The 21,777-nt window shown below is 39.2% G+C and overlaps 1 protein-coding gene across 1 annotated transcript in view; it reads right to left on the bottom strand.

The window, feature by feature from the left end:
* ENTPD1 (ectonucleoside triphosphate diphosphohydrolase 1) overlaps positions 1–21,777 on the bottom strand; it is a 53,515-nt gene extending 31,738 nt beyond the window's left edge. The window contains exon 1 of the mRNA XM_048311153.1: positions 21,680–21,777. Within this exon, the coding sequence (XP_048167110.1) occupies positions 21,680–21,686 (7 nt within the window). The 5' untranslated portion in view covers positions 21,687–21,777. The remainder of the gene's footprint in view (positions 1–21,679) is intronic.

The raw sequence follows: 21,777 nt of genomic DNA on the forward strand, positions 1-21,777 counted from the left end.
GAATGAACTCACACCTCTGGCTACATCTCCTGGGGAACTTCATGAGAGAGCCAATTTTAGACTTCTTCCCTGGAAGGCCTGAAGGGATCCCACCCTCCACCACTTTTTATCCCTGACTCACCACAAATAAATACTGGGTAGTGCTGGAGGAGTCTCAGCAACTTTTCTTCATAGCTTATGACACTCAGTCCCATGCCAGGAACCACAAGTGTCTCCACACTACTGCCTACAGAGCTGTCAGCCTCCCACTGCAAAGGAAGTTGTGAACCACCCTGGCTCTTTCACTTTCTTTTCAGAGCAGTGGGCACCAGCTTCTCAGCATCTTCCCTGCTGGTCACCCAGGGGGAGAAGTCACTGGAGCACAGGCCACCAGTACCTGCAGCCAGCCACTCTGCCTGTGCCAGAACCTGCTCCCCTCTCAGAGCTGCCACTTCTACTTTCTCTCTGTGACTGGACACCATCCAGCTCTGTGCCTACCACCAGCTTCCAGAGTTCTTGCCCCAAGGAGAGACAGGAAAAGCAGGATCCTGATGCTAGGGCCTGGAGAACCCCATCTGAACATGGGATTTCAAATCCCTTCCATTACTGCAGCCCATCACAAACAATGACCTGTTCTTTCTCCTTCGCAAGTATTGACCTGGCCTGTATTACTCCATCTGGTAAGACAACACTCCCATTTATCATCTTCCTGGGAACAGGAAAATAGGGACCAACAAAATAAAACAATATACATAACTTAGGTTTTAGTGATTAGATTCTTTGTGAATTTCTGTCAGTTTTGGTTCAAAAGCTCAAGGAGGAATGTTTCAGGAGATGAAGGTAGACTTTGAGTGTTTGTCATCTTAATGAGAAAAATTGGCCTGGGAAGTGCAAGAGAGAACTGATCTTCCAGAGATAAGACAGCAACATTTTTAGATGGTTTAGCATGGCATGGCAGAAGTAATTTTGTTGGTCACCTTGCACATCAGTTTTTGTAAGAAATAGGAGTAGCTGATGCAATGCTTAGTTAATAAATGCAAATTTTACAGTATTCACTGTAATATCAACTGCACAGATGTATCACCAAGAAATACTTAAAAAAACATCTACTAGAAGTATGAGTGCTTATGTACCAGCTTACACACTTACTTCTGTAAAGAATATTTGTTGGTAGAGTATAATAACGGGAAATAAAGCAAATATATACAAAAATGCCACACGTTGGATAAATTAAACTCAACTAAGCAGTAGTTTTTAAAAATAGTCAGAATTTAGAACTGATTTTGCAAATACTGTGCTTAGACTCACTGTCTCTACAGGTAGAAATTCAATAAACTCGGTCAGCTGAGCTCACCTATGGGCTGAGAAGTCCAAATTTAACAAGTGGAAGATACACACAAGCTCCCCTCAGAGAAAAATAGACATGACTTCACACCATGTTGAACACCTCTTAGGATGCCCAGACCCGTGTATTTCAAGTCCTTTAAAATTGTGCATGTACCTGACAAACCACAATAAGCTTTTTTACACTAGTCTGCCAGTGACAGGTTTTGTGTTTGTTATTTTTTTTCCTGGGAAGGTTCAGTTTCAAACTGAGACAGATGAAACTTTTATGGGGAAGGATGACACATTATCAGTCAATGACCATGAAACACACAGTAGTGTTTTCACACAAGAGGAAGTTGTTACCTGGAACATGAAGGCCCCATGGGGAAGGATTGCTGTGAACATTGATGGTCTACTACACCTAAAAATATCCAGGTCATTCACAGAGCCACAGGGAACAGATTTCTATGTTGAGGATGATCTACTTGAAGTGATGGACTGATACACCTGTGAGTAGTATTCCACAGCTCCAAGATCAGAGGATGGTGGTATTACACACTATTCTGCAGCTGTTCTGTTTCAGTGAAAGACACAGTGAGGAAACACTTTCCCCATCCTCTGTCACAGCCTAAGGGGAGGAGTGGACGTTTCAGCCTTATGTGGTAAGAAATGCCAAGTTCCCCTTCCACAGAGGGTCAGATCGACATTTGCTAGAGCATTTTGGTTCTGTCTGCTGATCCTCCTGCCTTCGGGCAAACCTCTGCCTGCAATACACAAACCAGCAGAAGGCAACAGCAGATTCTGTGTCATGGTCATTTCCATAAGAAAAAAAAATGAGGAAAAAAGAGAGCGGCCCTAGATGCCAGCATTTGTACTTAGATAAGGCTCCAGACAGCTGAGGAGGAAGCTTGAAGCACAAATAAAAAGAGGAAACCAGAGAGCTCAGGATGTAGTTTCCCCACATCTTGAACAGTGGGTAAGAATAGCAAAAAACCCCACTTTTCTACTCCCAGGACAAAACTGAGCATCCTGAGCAAATTTGAAAGAACAAAATACATCTTCCTAGCCATAGTAAGAACTTATGTACAGTCATTTTGCTCTAAGTTTGCACAAGTTGTATGTGTGTTGGTTTGTGGCTGAAATTATGCAACTTCTTGGATATCTAGAATTTGCTATTTTGCAGATGAGGTATGCTGACTTTGGGACTCAGGAAAGAAGCAAGAGTGAGTGAACACTGGGACATGTTAGCTTCATTTCCAGGAAACAGGAGATGGGATTGAGATGGCAGTGCTGGAATCCAGGGCCAGAACCTCTCATCTTTGGGATGGGTAAAAGAAACATCCAGAAAAAAGAGTCAGGGAGCCTGAAAACAAACCTATAGGCATTAGAAGCACAAGTAGCTTGTTTTCACAGGAAGAACTGGCATGAAAGAATCTGAAATATTTTAAATGGAAACAGGCCATCCCATCACCAAGCTCAACAATATTGAAGTCTGTGTTTGCTTAGGGGCCTGAGGGTACGTGTTTAGTTTACAGCATATCACTCTGTATGTTTAAGCAACAAGGGGGAGTGGCAGCTTCAAGAAACTCGTGCAAACATTGAGTGGGGGATAGGCTGAACAGTCCTTGGGCTTTCCCAGGCACTTGGTCCCAGTGTGCTGGCTTGTGTCACCACTGAGCAGCTGTCAGCCCTGGGAAAAGGGACAGCAAAGGTACACAGGCCTCCATCCCCAGCATCTCTGAAACATGATAAATGACGAAGGTCTCCAGAAAAACAGTGAGCATGTTAAATTGCTGGGACCAAGGGAGCAGAATGGTCTGCAAAGGGACATTAATCCAAGAGATTAGGACAACTTCCTTCTGGAAAGAAAGGCAGAGGGGCCAGGCATTAACAAAAGACAACCAAAACCATTCATGGTGCCAGATTTTTTTTCTTACAGCTCCCAGCTCCTTGTCCCACTCATCCCACATTGCAGTCACCTCAGACTTGACAGTTTTCACAACACAGTAGGCCAAGTCCTCCCCACCTCTCTGGGTTCCTCTGAATAGTTGAAGTTCAAATGCTTAATTTAGATTGCCCAAGCACTTTGTTTCTGTAAAGCAAACCTCTTGGATGACTCCTGAGGAAACAGACAAACAAGCAATGAGCTATACAGTATTTGTCTGAGTGAACTGAGCATTATTTTTTAAGAATCCAATTCTTGGAAAAAGAAAATTAACCTGCTTTTGGTGTTTAGGTAAAAAGATGACTGACCTTCAGCTTCATCTTGCTGCAGACAAATATTACTCTTTAGCCTTAAACTTCTGAGATGCAAAATCTATTAAAAGGATTTAAGTTCCTTTCTGTCTTCGTACTTCCTTGTCTTGGTTTAAATATTTGTAATTGTCCTTTCAGAGAAGGTCCCCATGCTGTCTTTATACCAGTATTCACAGGCATTGTCACTCAAGACGTGTGTATCACCTTCCACTCCTTGAGATTAGCTCAGCTGGTTAGAGCATGGTACTAAAAGCTCTAAGGTTGTGGGCTTGATCCCTACATGGAGATCTGCCTAGCTCTGTTTATTATTTTCATGATATAGGGATAACAGTGCTCAGATGACATCTGCAGAGCAACAGTTAAACTCTGTTTGTATGATCTCTACAAAACTCATAGCAGAAGTAATGATGCTCATTGAAACTGGCAAAAAAGGGCTCTCAGGACTTTGTAGAGGTGAATAATTTTCTAGTTATTCTGCTAGGTTATTTTTCTATACAGTCTCAACTATTGAAGAAAAATTGTGGTTTTGCACAATAAATGAAATAAGTTAACATCCTTATTGTTAAAAATGCACAAAACTTCATCAAAATGTGCAGACAAGTTCCTATGCTCAGCCTCAGAATGAATGATGGGCACTGACACGTGGTTTGAAAGGAGCAGGACCAAAGACCCACTCTCAAACAGCTTAAACTGCCCACCTAGTTTACATATTCATTAGCAAATTATCTATTAGGTGAAACTTTAACATGCCTGCAGTGCCTTATTCTATAGGTTCAACACACTTTCAATATGAGTGCCTCATAATATCATTAAAGATTATATTACTAACTTTATTTAACCTTACAAAGACACATTAACATATTAAAAGTAAAAACAATTGGTCTTTATATGCTCTGCAACTTAGTGTAAAAAAAAGAAGTATGTCCTGAAAAGGAACATATCACTGCTCATTAACTGCTTAACAAAACAGCAGTTGCTCTTTCTGCTCAGGTTATTTCATGCACTTCAGGGTAATTCAGCCATGTCAGCTGCAAACATGATGAACCAAATTTAGAGAGTCTTCAATTTGCTTGGTAATTTTAACAAAACCATCACAGTCCCAATCATAAGCAACACCCTGGCCCAAAAATCTGCTTCTCATATCGTTAGTCATCATATTTATCCAGCACATTGGTGCTCCCCTGCTGGCAACAAAGCTCTTGTTTTTCCTTCTAAGCAACTGCAAACAGAGCTAGGCATAACTATTATTATTGATTTTTCACAAATACACAAATGCTAGTGGTATTTTCAAGTCTTTTGATCTTTTATAGTTTGCATCTTTTAGTATCTTCCTAGTGTTTTATCTGGCAGGAACAGCACACAATCCCTAATAATGGCTCACTGAAGCAAAAATTTCCAACTTTCTGATGCTCTCAGGGCAAGAAGCCCTTAGGAGCAACTAATAACATCTTTAGTCTGATTTTCAATATTATGGGGCCACCAATATCAAGAAGAGAAATGAGCTCTATAAAAAGAAGTAGGTGGGGTTTATGGAAAGGTACTCCAGTAGAATAAACTAAAAGTGAAGGAAAACACAGAAAAAATATCCTCAAAGTTCTACAAGGATATAACAATAAAAAACAAATAGAGAGTATCAGAACAACAAGTGATAACCATATAATGAATTAATAAGGGAAGATAGTGGGTGCCATTTGCCCCATCTAACAGGCAGAGTACCTCCCAAACTTAGTAAATTACAGAAAGAAAATGAGGAAATGTGAATTAGCAGCATGCATATGGGCCTTGAATAACTGCTGCCTTAAGATTGAAGAAAGGAGACCATTTTATTACCAGCTAATCTCCATGTTTTTATGACCAAAGTTAATATTTTTTTGTCAAATCTGAATTTATCATGCAGCACCTTGGTAGCTAAGGCAAAAATAAATAGACAAACCACCTCAAAGCAGATATTTCCAAATATATATACAGTTCCAAACTGTACATATTTAGACCAGATTGTCACCCAATCTTAATATTTCTTCAAAAGAATAAAAGCAGACATAATGTGGAAAACATACATAAAATGAAAAGGAATAACTTTAAAATAAATGCTTTTTAAATGTCTGAATTCAGCCTGACTACCCACTCACCCTCTGTTAAGTGATTTGGTCTTTATTAAGTGAGCATCCACAGAGGAAACCAGTACCAGCACGTTGATGCATTGTCCATCAGATGTCATTCAATTAATAGCAGAAGAGAATTTGACTGTGTCCATCCAGAGTGACCATCTGAAGACAGTGGCAAAAAGGGAGAAATCTTAAAATCCCCAATCATCTCTGATTTGCATTTGTTTGTTAACCACAGCCATAAATAAACCCATGATAAATCACCCACCTGCTTTCCTGTGTTCTAGAAGCATAAAATGTTCTCCCTTCTAAGAAAGCCTCAAATGTAAGCTTTGCTTTGGAAGATAATTAAATTGGTTATTTACTCTCCTTTATCAAAATCTTCACAACTGTAAAAACCTGCTGCCCTCCTTACATCCCACCTCACTTCTCCGTGTGCCCGTGCCAGGCTTACGCATGTCCGTGAGCGCCATGGAGAACTATGTATAGAGATGTGAGCTCTTGGATATTTTCACACTTGCTTTTGGATTCTCACTACCAGATTTTTCTCCCTGTGGGTTTATGTGCATTTTACATGACTTCGTTTTACATGCATTTCATTGTGGTCATCTTTATTTAGTGTCTGAGAGGTTTCCTGCTCTTTAATTTTGCCCTTCAAGAGACTGAGAAAGGAGACTCCCTTGAAGTCCCAAATTTTAGGAAATAATATACCTCAAGTTCACGAGAGATTGATAATTACGTCCACAGATTCCAGTATTTTTGCTTTATATAAAGTCTTCATCCCATTTCAATTCTCTTTGAATTAGCTGACAACAATAAGCAATTATATGTTTAAAGAAAGCAATTATTTATTTTTTAGTCTTTGCATTGATTTCTAAATTTTGGGAAAAAGGTTAAGATTGATCAGTTCCGGTTGTGTCAAGCTTCATGCTCAATTCTAAATTGAGAGACTTACTTTATGAAATATAGTGTTTGTGCATGTATTTATAAAGGAGGTTTGGTTTGAGATCCATAAATTCATATATATTGACTACATGATATAAATGGCTTTCCAATCCTTCTATTTCCCTTAGTGGTTTTCCCTTTTCCCACCACTGACTACAAGTTATTAACTACAACACTGTGTCGTACTCACAGATCTGCCTCCTTACTAAATATACATTGATCGTTTCAAAGCACATTTTCCCCTTGAGCTGTTCTGGGCACCAAAATGTGTGCTTAAATCATTCAGCATGCAGGAAGCATCCTTCATCCACTTTTCCCATGAACACATCTCCAACTTGGCATCCAGTTTAAACTGTCATTTGTATTGTCAGTATTTTCCCCATATAAACTCAGCAGTGTCTTCACCTACTTAAATGTGTAAGTATATTCTTGTTCAACAGTCTTGGTTCTAGAAATAGCCTTTCTACATCTCTCAGCATCATCAGATGGCTGAGTCTTTTCAAGTTGAAAACATTTTTTCTGAAGTTAAATATCCCTGTTCCTCTCATTCTGTCATTAAATCACTAACTGACCTGACAGCACCAATAAAATAAATTCTATTAACTCAATTCTCCATTTAGCAAGCTATTTCCTACAAAAGATATTTCAGTATTTTTCAGAATTATTTTAGTATGTGTGAAAGGGTTATGCCAGTATTTCTCCCAAGCATCCTTTGGAAAAAAGAAAGTTACAAAGGGAACCAAATGATATGAATAGGTATTCACAGGAATACCTATGATACTTTTCCTACAAAGGAAAGATTTAGGTCTGAAAAAATATTCCCCACTGAAAAGATTCATGAAGGACTAGACAAATATGCTTGACTGTCTTTTTAAGGAATTCCTTCACAGAAGTTTCTTTTCCAAGGAAACTGTCACATTTCCAAAGATTTTGCACAACACACTTTCTGGCACAGTGCTTTTTTTTTTTTAAATCACAAATGAAATACCCTAAATATCTCAGTTACAAATCAGCAGGCTCTGAAATCAGTTCCCATCGCAGAAAAAATCTCATTATTTTTAAGGTGCTACCCTTTCCACGTGTGCTTGCCACACTTGGAATAAGGATTTATCCACCCACTGAGGTTCTGCTGGTGATATTTCCCACAGAGATTTCATTGTATGACAGCAATTGCATTAATGAAGCAAAAAGTTGTATACAGCCTTGGGTGACGCTCAGGTGGGGAGGGATGGTGGAGCAGCAGCAGGACCAGCCTGGCTTGGGAAAGGATTCTGTGCCAGAGCTCTCCGGCTCAGCCCTTGGAGCTCCAGTCCCGCTGTGCCCAACAAGGCCCTGTGAGGAATGGATAGCTATCCACAGTCAAAGGCTGTCATTTGTGAGCAGATATTCATTTAAATACTCTGCAGGATGGCTGTCAGGCTTTTAGGAGAGTGGTTCTGTTGTGTGGATCACAAGCTTTCAGCAGGTGTTCATGTCACCAATCCATTACTTACTTGAAGTACAGCATGCAGAACAAAAAAAGAGAAGCTTTTAGCCCTCTGAAATTATTCAAACTAACTGGCAGATATGTTCAATTCACTTTTTCCCTTTTCAGTCTCTTTCTCAAAAGACACTGGAGCAAGAAAATAGAACAAAAAAGTGAACTCAGTGAATAGTTCTAGTTTCAAACCCATTCAAACATGTCATATTTCAAACATCCTAGTACAGAGTTCAAATTTCTTAAGGGCTTACATGAAGTTTCTTTCTCTAAATTGGTTGCTGGTCTTTAAAGACCTGTGAGTCATTAACCATGCAAAAAGCTACAGAAAGAACAACTGCCTGTAGAAACTACTGATTTCACTTCTACTGTTCTCTCTCCTGTGGAGCAGACTTCCTCTAACTCAGCTGTGTCTACTAGAACATTACACCACAGAAAATCTAACAGGCTAAAAATATATTTTGTAGGTATAATCTTAATTATGCTCAGGTTAAAAAGATTTAGTAACCTTGGAGATAGAAAACAGTGATAGAAATCGTTATTTTTAGCATCAAGGAACTTCTCCAAGCAACAATACTGCACAGAGTAAAAATATACCAGGTCAGTACACTTTGGAGATTTCAGATGTTTATCCTCTTATGGTCTAAACTAAAATACCTTTAAACTATAGTAGTCTGGAACAATTTTCTCCCCACAAATTTTTTTTCCATATGACCAAAGCAATTACAAGGACATGCAAAGATGTACAGGAACTTTAAGCATACCATCCTTGCAAACTGAGTTTGGCTCAGTAAAAACAGAGTTTTCACTTGCTTTCAAGGCAAAGTTCACTGCCTTAAATAATTTACAATACTGAGAGCAGAAGTTCCAAGCGGTGACCTTAACTTGAAGACAATTGAAGTAATTTCTCTGGCTGCCATGGCTTTTTTTGTATGCTCCTCATAACTTCAAGTCCTCAGGCTGTAGCCACAGGCAGAAGTGCTGTGCGAGAGTGCTATGGCAACAACAATCACATTATTTGGTCCTGTTAAAAATATGTTCGTGTAGTGACAGTCCCCCCATGCTCCTCTCTTCATTTCTGCTCTTATGAACATGCCAAACTGCCCAAGCAAACACAGTAGCATGACAACCCTCTCCAGCTCCTCACTGGGTAACGAGTGTGACTGTAGGAGGAAATAATTGAAAGTACTGTGTGAGTAACTATCTGTTAATAACAGCTTGCTTATATTAATAGCATCCTCATTTCTGCTAAATAAAGGAGAAATTCTTCTAATATTGAAAGAGATGCTCCCAGACTTGACACCCTACCAGGGAAAGGCACTGCACAGTGATACTTGCCTGACTTCTGTTAGCTATGTGAAGAATGTGCACAAAAATTTCCTTGCTCAGAACAAATGAAAATTTGTGTTTCAGCACAGTGACAAAGCCTCTATGTAAGCGTGTGTGTGCTGAAGGTTCATTAATAATATTTACCAGAAGGACATATGTGGGTATCAGTCATTATACCCAACATTTCCCAAAGTGCTCAGATTTCTCATAGGCTTCTTTCCCTCACGTAACTTTTATGTGCTGAACAGGTGGTGAGAATTCCCAGCCATAAAGGGCAGGTCACACTCTCCTCTACCAAAAATCAATTTAATCAGGCTGAGAAAAATTGAACAGCCCTGGAAAACACAGAGGTCAGCTCCTCTCTGGAGCCACTGAACGCTGCTGCAGTAACTGGCACATGCTTCCCCATCGTAAGAAAACAGACTTTAAGACAGCTTGGTTTAAATGCAGGCAAAATTAAATACTTAACATGGGAACAATAGGGTTCTTTGTGCTAGGGAAAAATGTTTTTTCCTCTGAGTGCTGGCAGATTAGCCCCAGTCTATTCTGCTTCTCTTTTGCTCAGAGTGCTTTTCATTATTACTATTTTTTTTTATATTCTGTTTCAAAGAACAGTCTGGAATTCAGGGAAAAGCATTACCTACCGCTGTGACACAGGCCTGCCTAGCAGTATGAAATAGCAAAATGCATTTTCCCAGAGTAACCTTTTTCTTAAAATTCAAGCTCCTGGAATTTCAGGAGGGGGTGGGGGCCTCGGTGGGCTACATGAGCATGTACAAACACAAACACTGCCAACCTCAGGCTGTTAGTATTTTTTTGCGTAGTTCCCATTCCCATCTTTCAGCTCCCACCTCAGCAAGATTTTTTCTTTGATCTTTTAATGTTTCACTTTCCTTTGCACCCTTCCCCGTCTATTGGTTGCTCTCTTTTAAGTGCTCTCTTCTCTCATTTCCTAGTAGTCCTTTTCTCCTAAAAAATATTTTCTCCTTTCATATTTTTACATCAGGCTTTTTCACTTCAAGTCTTAATCTGTCTCTTTACTCTGGAGAGGATTTTGGCATCTTCTATTTCTTACCATTGGTGTGCTTTTATGCCTAAGAAATTGTGAATGAAATGCTGCTAAACTAAGTTTAAAGCACAAAGACTTGTTTTACTTTAGAAAAACAGCAATGAGATTCCTTTAAATTGTTTCCAGATGTAGTCTAAAAGACTAAGTTAAATTTGACAGCATATACTGTGTACCAGAGTTGCATAATTTATGTAGTAGTCTGTCATCGCTGCTCTGAATTACTGCCAATAACAGAGACCTGGCAAATGTCCTGCAGATATTTAATATACTTATTTTTTGGAACATAATAAAGGTAACAGCAATGGACAGCTATGACAAGATGAAGATCTACTGCATAATGCACCCATTTATGAAAATATTGTTTGCCTGCATTTTTTATATAGCAAGATTTACAATAAAAAATAATAGCCACTTTGATTTGTTACTTTCAGAAAGATGATACTTAAAATCTTTAGGTTTTAGATTATTTGAGTGCATTTTAATAACTGCACTCATTTAAGCTACAGAATATTGTTCATATCCTCATTAGTAATTAATTCTTTATTTGATGACAATTGCAGCTGTTGATTTTCCCCCCCTATTTTTTACGTCACCCTTTTTTTCCACCCCAAGGTATGAATCCGAAAGTTCCACATATTAATTCTATATCCAGCTTACTCTCTGGGGTACAGGAAGAGCAAAATGCAGGAATGCAGTACTTACATTAAAATCATTTGTTTAAACCTACATCTGTACAAGTCTCCCAATAAACGATAAGTCCACCAGGATTTTTCCAGGTAGTTTTCATCTTTCTAGTGGAAGTTGGATATTTATGGTCCATGCCTTAAGTTTGATTTAATGAAGGCAACTTAACCTTACCATTAATGTATAGGGGGGAAGGACAAGTGCCCTCTCCAGTAATTAATATCACCTCTCCACACTCACCCAGTTCTGCTCACTATTCCTTTACTTTCTTGACCTCATTTCATTACCCCTTTCCAGGTAATTCTTCTGTACCTTCAGCATCCTCATGAATCCATCAGCCAAGCTATTCTTGAATAAACCATCTTCCTTAACCTCAATTACCCTTTCAATAAGGAAATAGATAAGCCTACCTTACACTCTAAGAAACTGCTGCATGACTACAAAAAAAAAAAAAAAAGGCAAGGATAAGGGAAGGAACAAAAGTCTTGCAACACCAACTCCCGATGCTAACCAGTCAAAGCCATCCCACAGGCACTGCTCCCCGAGTCCTGATCTTAATGCCCTCAACTGACATTCAAAAAGACTGAGTTCAAGAGTGATTTAGGACTTCAGCCAAGATTCAGCACAAGAATAAAATAATACTGGTCATTCAGGCTGGAACTGGAAACTCAAAACAAATGGCAGCCCAGCCACCTCTGTGAGTGCCACTATGTTAGGGTGCTGCATCAACTGTGCTGCCACTTGGCCGCTGGAGACTAGGCAGCTGTGCCCAGATTACTGCTGAAACAAGCATTTAGAAGCTGTGAGATTCATTAAGGGATCATTTGTGTAAACTATAAAAAAACGAAATGAAAAATCCCTGCTGTAATCAAGATTCCTAGCTGTAGCAAAAAACTCCCCCAAACCAACCAGGATTAAGCTGGATTTTTGATTGCCTCTTTCTTTAGTCTTCTAATTCAGCGTGTATATAGACCTTTTTTATTTTCTCTGCAGAAAAGATAAATAGATACAAGAAAAGGCCTGGCCCATTTGGTGCAGTGGAATACTGTGATATATGAGTATTATTTTTGCAGTTACTTGGAAAGAAAGAAGTGTCCCATTGGAATTTAAATCACTCATGGGAGAAGCTCAGAGACCAGGCCCTGCAGGGGCTGAGCAGGTACACTTAAAGAGCTGTGACTCTGCAATGCACTGGTCTGAGCTGTGCTGGCGAGGACAGTGAGGGCTGTGTGGCTCCCATGCCCCTCACAAACAGATGGCTCCCGTCAGGCCTCATCCTTGGTCAGGGAGATCTGGAGGGTAACAGACAGTGCCAGTTCGCTGTTTCACTGCAGTGTGGTGCATCCCAGGCTTGGAAGACCTTAAAGCATCCTAGGAGCAGTTTGGCCCATGTCCTTGGGCATCTCCATGCTGCAAAACCCTTCAGGGCTGACGGCTGCCCTGCAGGCTGCACATCGCCAGCCAAGCAAGCAGTGCAAATTGTCAGAAAGGCATGGAGAGGTCTGTCCAGACATTGTCTTAGTTTGTGCCATTGCCTGCTTCCAAAACAACTGTCCCACATAAGTATTTCCTAGGTGTTTTGATGTGTAAACACTGTCTGAGGAGCTCTTGCTGTAAGTCCCATGGCAAAGCAGCAGAGCTTCCTCCATGCTGGCCACCGCAGCAACCTCAGGGAGGACATGACGCTCCTGCCCTGAATATGCATTTTCTGAGTTAACACTGGTCCTGTAGGAGCTCTGGAAACACTCTGGCTCTGCTGCTGCTTCAGTCTAGTTCACTCCAATAACCTGCACTGACGTACATCGCTTGATGTAGGTTAGAACTGGCCAGCCAGAGATGTAGTAAAAAAACTATTTCACCAGTACATTAGTTTAAACAATGTGAGGTTTATTAAAACACTTGCTCTATCAAGTAATTTTATAAACTTGTTGTCCTGGGTTGCAGTGTATTCTATTACCATCCTCATGAGCTGTTGAAATCAGGTGGGGCAGTGTTTCCTTGCCTCCTCCCCCCAGACTATCTTTCTGTTAATGGCCCATCATTGTCCTGATGCATGACTCATAGATAACTCCCTCCGGACCATCTTCTGTTAATGAGCCTTATCAACACTTGGCCTCATGACTCATTACCCCACTGTGAGATGCTCCACCCAGAGGGAGGAACCAAGCATCCCATCGTGGATATAATCTGAGATGCTGAACACCAGAGACAACCCTTCCACTGGATTTCCAGAGGACAGGAGATACACAGCCACCACTGGACCCTCTGAGGAAGAGCAGCCCCTTTTTCTACAGGATCACCGCTTCAGGAGGACTGCAGCCATCATTCTACCAGACTGCCACCACCACCCCGACTAACAGGGTGTCAGGTTGTATCTTGACTCTGTCAGTTTGAACCAGTGTTTTAGTTTTTCCTTTTCTTTAATTTCCCCATTAAATTGTTATTCTGACTTGGTGCCTCCCACTGGTTTGTTTTCAAACTAGTACACTTCTTCCTGGTGTGCTAGGAACCTTCCCACTTCCAGCAGAGAGCTGGCCAGTATGGCAGCACTGGGCACAACTCTGCCACTACCACGACAAGAAGGCTTTGAGATCTTCAGTCCCTTACCCACGTGTGATATATTAATAATTCCAGCATTTAAATATGACCTGGTCAGCATAATCGGCATTGTCACATGTAACACTTTGCTTATGTAGTGCACAAATGTAGAAGTATTACTAAAGACTTGGTTCAAGGCTAACATTATAAACAAAAATTAATTACATGCAAATTTTTTTTAACCCTCATTTTTTATTCCCAGTCTGTTCCCTTTGGCTTCTGAAGATATTTGCTACACAAACTACAGGGCTTTCCTTTTTACTGCCAGTATGCCAAGCCTACTCTGACATATAGCAGCAAAGTACTGCTCCTATGTTTTAATTTAATTAATATTTTGTGGGTTTTTTTAATCACAGTTACAAATCTATACCAGTTTGGCAAAAGTCTTGAACAATGTATGCAACATGAAGCAAGTATCTGTTTAAGATTTAACAGTAGCTGCTTAAAATTCAATTAATGTTTAATTAACAGTATTTGAGCAAATAAACAGCTCCCCTGACTTTCATGAGGAAGTTTCTTTGCAGGGGTTAAAGTTCTTGGTGTATTTTCAGTCTGCAGTTCTGGTACTTTGAATTTTCACTTACATTAAAGCGCTGAAGATAGTGACCTGTACAAAGACCTGAATATTCACTGTATCATATTTTCCCTACTGCTGTTAATTATACTAATTTCCCTATTCCCAATATTAATAATTGTCTCAAATTATTTTCAAAATAAACCAGTGCAAATGCACTATTTCATTCCCTATGAAGTCTCACAAGAATATTTAGAAAAGAACCCAATTTTATTACATCAAAGTTGGTATCATGGAAATAAATTACTCTGAAATAAAGGTAATTTTGTGGTGGAGTTTCTGTAATAAGTAGTTTTATTACACATGACACTAAAATGTAAGTAACAGAATTAATTTTCTTCACACTTAGGCAATCTTTTCACTATTACAGGCAGAAAGAGGTTAAATTAATTCAGGTTAAATTAACCTAAGTTAAAGTTTTAGCAACATATTAACTGCTTGTACAGCCCAACTAAGCCAGAGTTTCCTATAGTGTTTACAAAGATAGAAATGTCACTCTGAACTGCCTGAGCACTCAGCAACATTCTAACAAGCAGGATTATTTATGCAGTACAGAGATCTGATTAGATAAGAGACACCGAAAGACAAGGAAATACTTGTAGTTGCATAAAGCTGCTGCCTGAAGCAAGCCTTTACACCTGTAGCACTGTAACATCAACACTCAATACCGTGGGCAAAGACTCGAGGTCTACATTGCCCTGCATACTTTCAACATCAGCCCATAGTTACTAAACAACTTGGCTTCAGTATCTTGTCATCTGTCCCACTCCTGCAGGTGAATCAACCATTTTAAACAAAGGTGTGGTGGTTGGTATGAGCTGTGCACATCACCTGAGCAGGGTACGTGTGCCAGCACGCTGCCCTCCAGCTGCTCACGGCTACCGAGTCAGCAACACCCTTCTTTCCACCAGCTCCACAGGAAAGGCACTTTCTTTAAAAACGAACACAGCCGATATTTTTCTGGGGTGGGAATGACCATTCTGGTAATGAAAATGCCCCCACTATCTGCCTTGGCCAATGTTTCGTTAAAAACTTTTTTTTTTTAAATGGTGATTTACAGATCCTGCTGCATGCACCTCACCTGTGTCAGGCCTTCTTACATCGGTCTGCAAGGAGAGAGAGCCCCGGTCCCGGGCTGGGACAGCGCAGGACGATGCACGTTTGCCCTCCAAAGTCAGGAGGCTGCTGGAGCAGCAGAGGGGTTCCCGGAGTTCGAGGATGGTACCGCACTGCCACCCTCTGCAGGAACAAAGTATCGTCCTCAACACAAACCCATTCCAAAAGAGAAGGCGCAAAGGAATTTTAATTTGCTTTCAGTGAGTAGTAATTGCATCTCACATCAACTATGATGTTCACTGCCATGAACAGGACTTCTTGTTAAGAAATGAAAACGTGAAGTACTGGCACCAGGAAAGTTTGCCATGCTCTCCACGTGCTCCTCTTGAGTGTGGAAAGACAATAGGCACAGAGGAACTGATGAGCAACTACAGCAGTAAGCAGTCCGAATTACTAACAAACATGATATGTCTTATTCGTAGATACACAGGGATTGAAAGTAAGTCAGAACTGAATGATTCCTCTTTTCCCACTTTATAAACATATGGATACACATATATTCAAGAAAACCAATTTTGGTCAGTATGTATTTGATACTAAAACATTGCACTAGATGTTCTGCTGACAAAAGGGACATTTTAGGAGTTCTTATCATTTATGCTTTAAATGTTATAGATAATCTTACTTTTACGATAACGCTCAAAGCAGTTCAGCAGACACAAGTTTTAATTATTCATCTTGGAATCACCCGTGATTTCTCATTCACTTAAATACGTGCCAACATCTGTAAAGATCAAACCCTGCAATAGATATATTTTAATATTGATATATATTTTAATAACTAAACTATAGAAGAACATCTATTGCAGAATGGTTTTTCTAGAATTCAAAAAGTTACCCTTCTTTTAAATTCTAGCTGTACAAGGAGTGATAACTTTCTCTTTGTTTGCATTTTTAATAAAATTCCTGAAGACTTCTTTTACTTCAGAGATAAACCTAATGCTTCTTCAAAAATGTCAGCAGTTTTGCTATTCAAGTAATCACACTTAATTCTAGACATTGTGCAATCACACTGCCATTACACAGCTGAAAAAACCTTAACTCCTATTTCACCGTTGAAATTTATTATTTCTGCAGCTTTAAAGTTGTTTTCAATCTACTTGCTTAAGGAAATAAGGTTATCTAACTGCTGATATCTATTAGCTCCCACCTAATTTTTCTTGAGGTATTGGGGCATTCATTAATTTGCCTCAGGTTTGATAATTACTCTCAAATATATTGAATTAACCAAATTTTCACACAAACATAGAAAGAGAACATACGCTTTAGCGTAGATCAGATGAGCTACCTTTGCCCCAGAAGAAAGGCAGAATCCCAAACCTGCTCTGGCCCTTAAACAGTTGATAGTTGATGATACTTCAGTCACAGGAAAAAGCATCAGCCCAGACATCTTTTAGACACCAGATATAACAGCCATGGGCCAAATACAGGAACTGGGTTCTCACAATCGTGTTCCTTGTAAGTAAAATATGAGAGGCAATTCTTATTTTCCGACTCTTTACTGTCAGCCCAGAGCCAAGGGTAGAATATTTTGCCCAACTACATTGGATTTCCAGGCTTCTCCTTCAATGCAGGGCCATAGCATTTCTCTGGCCTGATAATTAAATTGTAAAATGACTATATACAACTTTATTACTCTGCTTGATCATAAAGTAACACAAATCAGACCAGGAAATTAACAATTGCATATCTTCAAGTATTAAAGGATGATTTCTAGCCTAAATATCAAGACTTCAGTATAATACATCTGAAGAACAGAAGAGAAGAATGCAGGGCAGCATCAGTGCTATAAGAGCAACAAGAAAAACAAAATAAGGAAAATTAGCATTTGGACTACTCTAGACATACACACACTTAAAAAACCCAGTAGGTTTATGAGGCTCTGAGCCTCAGAACTTCACTTGCAAGGACCATTTGAACAAAGTTCTTTGCTGAGTTCATTAAAAGAGACATTCATTCCCATTTCATCAGTCACTGTGTGATTTTGAATCAATGTGGCATTTGAGACCCTTGTCAATGTTGACTTGCATTAACTTTTGCTAGGAGATTTTCATGTCATATATATCTATAACTTCTTGAACTGCCTTTGGCATCTCTGTTCTCAGATTTATTTTTTCTTCTAGTTTAATAGATCAGAAAGATTATATTATATCTTCTGAATTAGAACAACTCCCATGCACTCCTGTGGAAAATGAAAAATGATTTAAGCATCACCACACACTTCTCACATGGTCTTTTTGCAATTTAAAACTTTTTAGTGCCCAGAATAATGTAGATGACAGGGTTTTTTTCTGTAAAATAAGGTCTGGTCTTGCACAGATTAGAATTTTACTTCTGACTTCAGTAGGAACATGAGAAAATCTTTGTCATGACCCACACTGCAGATACATTAAGGTATGATAGCATTCTCAGCCCCTTGTGAAGTCTTTAGGACATGGATATTTAGGCTTAGGCCTGGAAACCTAGTTCTATATTCTGTATTTATTTCATTCTCTTGCCAATCTGCAATTCCAAAGTCAAAATCACAGGCATTGAGATACATGATCTCCACCCTTTACACAAGAGTCAGCCTGAGGAGGGCCAGAACATCAGGATACCCATTTCTTTATAGGGATCTGAGATTTTTGCCACTGTTGGATTTCTCCAACCCTGCCTGGACTACATCCTCCTGCCTACTGCAAACTATAGGAGGCATTTAATGCTGAGTACATGGCTTGTGTCCTCTGAAGGACTGCTGAGGCAGCCACTAGAAAATGCACATCACTAACTTTGCCCAGATACTTCCAATTTCCCCTTGTAATACTCCCAGGAAAGGCCACTTAGCTTATATTGAGTGCCTAGTTACTCAGAGTAAAAATTCTTTTTTTACTGTAAAATTTTCCTCACATATGACAGCCTTACAAAGAGGTATTTCCAATCACAAATTGTCATCATGTACTGAGAATGAGCTTGCAGAAGTTTTAACTTCACCAGATTATGGTGAAAATACTTATGGGTTAATATTTCTACATGATGATGTTTATACACAGTATATTCATAAGGCAGACAGAAGTGGATATTACATTTTAATTGGATAAATTTAAGACATCTTAATTTAGGTGCCATGTAAGAGACTGTTATCTCTTGCTATTATTCTCCTTGCATAATTTTACAGTTAGTGGAAGCCTGACAAGTGCCTGGTAGAAATACTTTCTCCATGTTTACACCTAAATTTAAAAGAAATATTGGCAATTTTTTTTTTTTTAGTTTATAAGTAGCTGGTAAGCCTTAACGAATAGCACTGCTACTACTGTAGCCCACATTTAGTACAAGTAGGAGTTAGATTGTGGGGTAGTGCACAGCCAACTACAAAATGATTTTGTCATAATTTCTTCAGTAAGCTTTGAAAACTGTTAAGAGTACATTAATAGCAGAAACTCTCTTGCGTAAAAAATGTAGTGTTTAAAATTCCACAAAGAAACAGAATAAATTATTTCTTTTTACAAACAAAATAGATTTGTTTGTCTGTTTTACAACATCTCTCTAAGCTTTGTCTCTCTAATGTCATGTAATATATTGATATAGAGAACAGCAGAACAAACTAACCATAAACAGATGTAGCCATGTGGTACACGTTCACAGCACAGCACAATTCCATTTGGGCTAGAAAAATCGTCTTTTCTGTCAAAGCAGAGTTTTAGTATTATGTCATCAATTACTTTAGTCTTGCTCAGATGACACAGCAGGTAAGGCTTAAGAAACAAAACTGGATATACTGAAGCTGTAAGAATTAACATATCGCAGAGTTGATGATGAAAAGATGATCATTACATTCATGAACACTGGTAGCATCTTCAGGCAAACTGAACATGGACCGGAGAAAGTGGCACTTTCCCAAGAACCACTTTGTTCATGAGGAAATATGGGAAAGGTTCAGTCACCACACCAGATTCTCTTTGAGGAAAACAAGTCAGCCTTCTCCCAGCATTTCAGGTTTGTCTCCAGCACTACACAACAGCAACTCAAATGTGTTTGTCCGGGCAGTTAGAGGGACCTTGGTGCCTCACAGCTTTTCCTGGTCCTGCTTAGAACTGGGGCTTGCTAACTATACCCAGTGTATTTTTCTTACCCCATGTAATACCCACATGTGATACTCTCACAACACATCATTAATGTCTGTACAGCTCCCTGTGGCAATGGGCATGGTCCAAACTGCTTCTTGGTGTCTCAGTAGCTCACTTCTGGAAGGCTTTTTTGTATTGATAGCTGAACATGGTGAAAAGTAAGCATTTCAGGTGAGCAAAAAAACCAAACGCAAATCCCATCAAACCAAGTTCTTTTAAAACAGCAGGATACATCCCAGCCATAGGCTTACACATTTCTACTGTCCTGAAAATAAACTGGAAAATTGTACATGGTGCAGGACTAGCACGAGCCTGCCCGTTCTTGACAGTTAATCCAGCTGGCCTTTCAGACATTGACAGCATCATGCAAAGAAAATCAATTACCTGAGATAATCAAATCCACTGTCTTCATCTCAGCTCTCTCATTCATTTAATCTAATTCTTGAGTATTGACATTATTCCAGGCATAATGGGAACAAAAGTGCTTCATTAGAGGCAGTGCCTGGACATATTCAATAGTGTAGCAAGAGCTAACAAAGCTCTGACAAATGCAGCCGTGCTGCTGTGAATAAACTGACAAGTGGTAAAACTAAAAATATGTGCTTCTCAAAACAACCTCTAAAGAAACAGTGGTTTCAGGTGAAGGTGCCTTGCTCCCAGGAAGGTTTCATCCCAAAGTGCTTTATCACCACATGGGAAGATAAAGGTTAGCAGTGCCTTGAGCACAGTCTGAGCTGAAGATGTTCAGGTTAAAGGTGCAGCCTGGCTGCTGTAACAAACAGTGATTCTTGAGGTAACACAGCCAGAGTGCTCAGATTGAGGTAGGGTAGGAGACCCCGGTTTCACCAAGAATATGCTTTGATTTTGGCATGAGTAATCCTACAAGATGTCAGATGAACATTAAAATAATTAATTAATGATAAAAGCAGCAAGTAGTGAAATAAGAAAGGAAGTTCACTTGACAAGTAAAGGCTTATCAAGAGGTGAAAAAATTTCAGTCCAAGATGGGTCTAAACCAAAGCCAAAACATGAAATACTTAATAAAAAATGATTATGTTTTATGTGTGACTCCTGATACAGGTAATATTTAAAGGTTTTGTTGTGAGACTGGACACCAAGATACAAAAAGGAAAGGTATGAACCTTAAATTTGAGCCGTTTTATATCCTCATTATTTTCCACTCAAATAATCTGTAAGAGCTGCAGAGTATGTAGCCCCCAGGTCACTGAGTATTATTATCATAATTTAAAATGCAACTATTCATTCAGTATGAGAATGCAGACTTTCAATGACAAACATTTCTATTAGAAAGTAGACCTTGTATTAGAATGCTAATTGATTCATCATCTACTTCACACATAGTTTATAATAATCAGAAAGCTTTATTTCCTAAAGAATTCTAAAGGTGGAACACATTTTATAGTGTTAGTATCACTCTTTCCATTACATCCTCTGGGACACAGAACACTGAAATAGAATTGTTATTTAATTTCAAATCAATGCTCTACTATTAGTGGATTTTGAAAGTCCTAGACATTAGTGTTACCTGTTAACCTCATTAAAATGGGAACATTTAAATAAGTACAATAGAGCTGTGGGTGTTTCCTCACTCTTCCTTTGCATTTTGCTTAGATATATATTGTATTATTTGGTCTAATTTTCAGGTCCTCACTCAATACTGCATTTATTCAGTACTCATTTGGTCAGCATTCCAAGCATTTTCAATTACTTTAATACGTCCAAAATAATATCCACTAAGTGTCAATATAGTCAAGTTAAAAATGGGGACATTTTGATTTATGAGGCATTCCATTTTATGTATCAATATAATATTTAGGTGGTAGTGCTAATTTTGGCTTATTTATAAGGGTTATGTGTTATTGGACAAGCAATTCAAGCATCAAAAAAATCTCACACCCGGACTGAGGACCAGAATTTAACATACGTCCAGGAATCTCTGGAATACCAAAAGCTCAATGTGTTTTGTATTATTCTTGGCATCACAGTTGCTGAAAGCCATTACAGATTCCAATGTTGTTTAATCAGTGCTGTGAATGTTACAACCACCCCCTGAGGTTACAAACTGTGAGGAAAATCTACTAAAAACCCCCAACTTACCCAACATGGGCTCCAATATGGATGCAGAGGACTAAGCGCACAGAGGAGTTAAGTGATTTCCTACTGTGGGCATCTAGATTTTTATGTTCAAGGAGTCT

This window comes from Corvus hawaiiensis, chromosome 8 (genome assembly GCF_020740725.1).
Source record: "Corvus hawaiiensis isolate bCorHaw1 chromosome 8, bCorHaw1.pri.cur, whole genome shotgun sequence".
NCBI classification, from domain to species: Eukaryota; Metazoa; Chordata; class Aves; order Passeriformes; family Corvidae; genus Corvus; species Corvus hawaiiensis.